The sequence below is a fragment of the Notothenia coriiceps genome, unplaced genomic scaffold (genome assembly GCF_000735185.1).
Source record: "Notothenia coriiceps isolate Sejong01 unplaced genomic scaffold, NC01 NC01_scaffold00000585, whole genome shotgun sequence".
NCBI lineage: Eukaryota > Metazoa > Chordata > Actinopteri > Perciformes > Nototheniidae > Notothenia > Notothenia coriiceps.
Window position 1 is genome coordinate 1 of NW_011333286.1, and position 4821 is coordinate 4821.

General features: G+C 46.3%; 1 protein-coding gene across 1 annotated transcript; it reads left to right on the forward strand.

Moving 5' to 3' along the window:
* Window positions 1-655: 655 nt before the first annotated feature.
* Window positions 656-3802, forward strand: LOC104955486 (protein crumbs homolog 1-like; the record flags this gene model as incomplete). The annotated part of the gene is made up of 3 exons (XM_010782814.1): window positions 656-713; window positions 1462-2415; window positions 3261-3802. Coding segments are annotated over exons 1-3 (1554 nt in total), but the record flags the coding sequence as incomplete, so codon positions are not given.
* Between the last annotated feature and the right edge of the window lie 1019 nt (window positions 3803-4821).

Here is a 4821-nt window from a genome sequence, read left to right on the forward strand (position 1 = left end):
CAACTGTTTCCTATTTTCGGTATCGGTTTCGGCCAAGAATCTCCCATTCGGTGCACCCCTACTTGAGTAAATGTACTTAGTTACTTCCCACCTCTGGTAAAATGTATATTCTGATAAGATTGAAGTCTTTCTAAAGGGCATCTTAAGTGTCATAATCAAACACAATGTTGCATAAGACTGACTGACTGCTATGCAAACCTTAAAAAAAAGATACATTTGGGTAACATGCATGGTGCATGGTGCAGCCTACTCGGGCTGGAACCCTTAGCCTGCAGTGCCCCCTGCAGGTTCGCTGGAGCAGCTCCTGCCCCCGGTGGGCATTCACAGGCCAGCACATGGACGTGGAGGGGATGCAGCACTGCATTCCTCTTGTCAAACACTGACAGGAGCCAGCTTCAGGCTGCAGGCTTACCGCTCTGTCCGGGCTGGGTTGCAGACAGGAGAGGAGCGGGGGGAGAGAGGGGGGGGGGTGAGGGAAGGAGTCAGGAAGGGAGAGAGGAGGGAGGAAGAGAGGGAGGAGAAGCCAAGGTGGGCAGGGCTGCATTTAACTCACTTCTGCCCGGTACAGGGTGGAGGAGTGAAGGCACTGCTGCTCTGTGGGAGGGAGCAGAGAGGGTGGTGTTTCTCAGTGTGTTGGCTGTTCACTCAGAGGATCATGGGGGGGCACAGGCTGCTGATGCTGCTGTGCTGCTGGGGGTTCTGGTGGCTGACAGGTACACTCACTCACTCAGGTACACTACATTCATATATTTACATTTAGAAAGTTGCATGCCTTTGTATGGTGGGTGGAGTCCAGGCACAAGGGGACGGCAGCTGTAGGGTTCCTTGGGTGTAGAGTATTTTAAAGGACTTTGTTAATGCAAGTTGACTGCTGCCAGGGCTTATGCTGAATGCGGTAAGGTGACTGAGACTACTGAACCAGGCAGACTGCAATAGTAGTGTGTGTGTGTGTGTGTGTGTGTGTGTGTGTGTGTGTGTGTGTGTGTGTGTGTGTGTGTGTGTGTGTGTGTGTGTGTGTGTGTGTGTGTGTGTGTGTGTGTGTGTGTGTGTCTGGCTAATTCAATCAGTATGATAGACTTTGGATTCAATTGTGTTTCAAAACTCTGCATAAATCAAAACAAATTATCCTTTAACTGTGCAAGTATTGGCTATTTCCTGCACTAATTTCCTCATATGCTAGTGACTGATGGGAAAAGGAATGACTTGCCTCGACCAAGCCTGCCTGTTTATCTGTATACGTGCACACTAAGCTCTGTATCACATAAGGTTAACTATGTTTTGACTCTCAGAGCTATTTGTGTATTTCTCTGTAGTGGATAAAACTGATTTAAAATTTGATCAAATAATGCTTTTCTCACACAGATTTGTTTTTATCCATGTGCGTTTTTGCTTCCAGTAAACATTTGAATCAGTGTTGTTGAAGTAAGTTTTGTTACTAAATAAGCATGTCTCTCTATGTAGGAGTTCACTGTGAGGTGGACATCAACGAGTGTGACAGCAATCCATGCCAGAATGGTGCCACGTGTGAAGACTTTGCCAACTCCTACAGGTGTGTGTGCCCCGTCCCAGAGCCAGGCCATGACCCCTGGGGTGGGAGGGACTGTGACGTCCGTCTGGAGGGCTGCAAACAGCACCAGTGCCAACATAAAGCGGGTTGCATCCCTATGCTGACTGATGACGAAGAACACAACTACACCTGCCTGTGTCCGCCTGGCTGGACTGGAGAACGCTGCAACACCTCCACCACTTTCTCCTTCAACTCAGAGGGCTACATCCACATGCAGCTGCCTGTTTCCAAAACCAGAACAAAGAGAGAGGCTAAAGACAGAAACCAAGGGCTCCACATGCATGTTCGATTCAGGAGCACTCTGCCCGACATGGTGCTGTACCACCGGGGCTCCACTGAGCGCTTCATTTCTTTGGAGCTTGTTGGAGGCTCCCTTCAGGCCAGGGTGAAGTCAGGGAAGGTACTGCAAGTCATTTACCCCGGCCCAGTCAATGACGGGGAGTGGCACCAGGCCACTGTCACCATGGATGAGACGCTGGTCATGGTTGTAAAAGGACCCGGCTGTGAGGAAGGGTGCCTGGTAAAAAATGAGGTCTACAACCATCTGATGTTTGTCCAGCCCAGCTCCTTTCCACAGCTGTATGTTGGAGGGGTGCCACAGGAATATTTAGCCTACATGTCCAGTGGAGGGGCGTTCATTGGCTGCATGGAAGACTTTCAAGTTGATCACAAGCTGCTTCTTCCTCAGGATCTCATTAGAGAGGAGAACCAGGGGTTGGAAATAGGATGCAGCAAAAAAGATTGGTGTGAAGATGACCCATGCATGCAGCGAGGGCAGTGTGTGGACATGTGGGTCCGTCCCAGCTGTCAGTGTCATCGCCCCTACTATGGAGGAAGCTGTGACAAAGGTGAGAGTACTAACAGCATACTATATAGGTTTAAAGGAACACTATCTACTTGTAGAACAGGAACAGCAGGTAGACTACTGCTGATCAGACTGTGTGTAGGAGGAACTGTTGGAATGCTTCTTTAGGTGGGAGTCATTCCCTACAGTACATATTTACCATAGTTTCGTGTACTTTGAGGTCCTGTTTTTTTGTGAAGGCGTGACCAATTCAAATATATTAATAAAATCAAAAATTCCATTCTGAGCTTCTCTACCTCTTACATAGAGTTAACACTTACTGCTGCTTGGTGCTAAAACAATAATAAAAAACGAAATATAAATATGATTTGTTATGTGAGTGCATAACATGCAATTCTTGAATCAGATATACAAAAGATTGCCACTGAAAATCTGCACAATGTGGTAAAATACTGCTTCCCAATCAAGTATTGCACTGCCATAGAGGAGGGGCAAAACATATATTTTAGTTGTCTCTATTTAGGTCAAAGTAAATGAATGTGGTTTGCATGAGTCATAAAAATCAACGCAGCAAGATATCACAAGATTGATTCCATGCATTGTGGGTCAAGCTTCAGAAGCACTGGATCCACCACTTCCCATGATGCAACTCCTAGTGAATGCACTTATTTAAAATGTTGCCCAGCACAAGGGACATGTGGTGAAAATGCTCCTCCATGGCCTCGCAACAATGTGATACAACCGAGTAGTACCCTGACAAGTAGTTATTTTTATGTTAATATGGATTGCTGGAGTGAAGAGATATACAGCATTGCTGATTCAGGTGTAGCATGTGCCAGTGTGTTGGGATAAGATACTGATAACATTGTGCTTCCCCTCCCATCTCAGAATATCCCTCCTGGACCTTCAGTCATGAGAACACCACCAGCTACGTCAGCTACAACATCTCGGAAACCCATGGAGAAAACTTCACCATCTCCTTTTTGTTGCGCTCGCTCAAACACAATGGTCTGCTCCTGCAGCTTCGTCGAGAAGGAAAGCCCTACCTGACACTTTATCTGAAGGAGGGCACTGTTGCTATATACAGCCCTCACACCACCCTGCTCTCAGAGGCCAAGCTCGTCACTGACGGCAACAATTATTTAGTAGCTGTACAAGTACAGTATGGCCATGTGGTCTTCCCCAAAGCAGGGAATCATCGTGCCCTCGGGAACGTGAGTGTAGAGGCAGGGGATGTGGCATATGTGGGGGGGCTCCCTGCAGGCATGAGCCTGAATGCCTGGGGTGGAAATATGAAGGGCTGCCTGCAGGACATCCGGCTGGACCACAAGCATCTGACCACTGAGGGTCTTCCAGAGGGGGTGGAGGTCTACCAGGCCAGCACAATGGAGAACGTGCTGCCAGGATGCCAAAGTGATGACACATGCAAGGTGAAAGAGAAATGTACACTTTGATTCAAGATATTTTGTCTCATGCACAGCATAACGGGCAGTTGCACCAACATTCTTATGCTCAGCTCTCCACATCTATATATTAAGAAGCTATACATATGAACAAAGAATTACAAAATATAAGCTGACATACATTAATAAACAATTCCTGTCTCAGAATAAAAGTGCATGATAACACTCAAATAAATATCATATATAAACACGAGGGTATTGTATGGTGATTAAAAATTGTAAATATGCTTAAGAATAAGAATAGATAGATATAAAAGCATGAATAGTGAGTGTGTAAAACAATATAGTGACAGCCAGTGTCAGTGCTGATGGTCATGATTGGGGACTCTCAAGATCATGTGATTGTAGAGAGAATGGTGGAGACTTTTACCCTGACAGCTGTGTTGTGAACTTAAAGAGCATCTTGCAGGTTTTTATTTATTCTACATTTATGCTTAAACTTGCTTGAAAATTACAATTAAAAAAGTGAATGCAGGATTTGATATGTTTTACGAGACATAAGGGCAGGAATTCAGAGGGAAAGGAGCAATGTTGAGCTCTGCTCTTAAAAACGGCTTTTTTTTAAGGTCATACGTCAAACGCGTCATATTACATCACACAGGGGACACATCTCCGCTCTCTGACCGCGGGTATAGTAGAGTTGCGTTGAGTAGAGCGGTTGTGTTTTAAGGAGCTGGTATTTTTCGGTAGTTTTATATTGTATTTCAACATTTGTAATCATGGTGCAGTATTGTGTTTGTGCAGGTTGCACAAATACTAGCCTGTCAGGACATCGAGTCCACAGTAAAAAGGACCGGAGCTAGCGTTCGTTCCTGGGTGCGTTGTGCATCCACCTCCCTGCAGCACATACTCTCCACAGCTTTATCAGGAAACCGTATTACTTCTCTCTCCCCCACCCCTTCGCTGCTCTCTCTCTCTCTCCCTCCGGTACTGTGTTGTTTGTGTGTGCGTGGTGGCTGTCACTCCTGGCTCCCAGCTCAACCTCC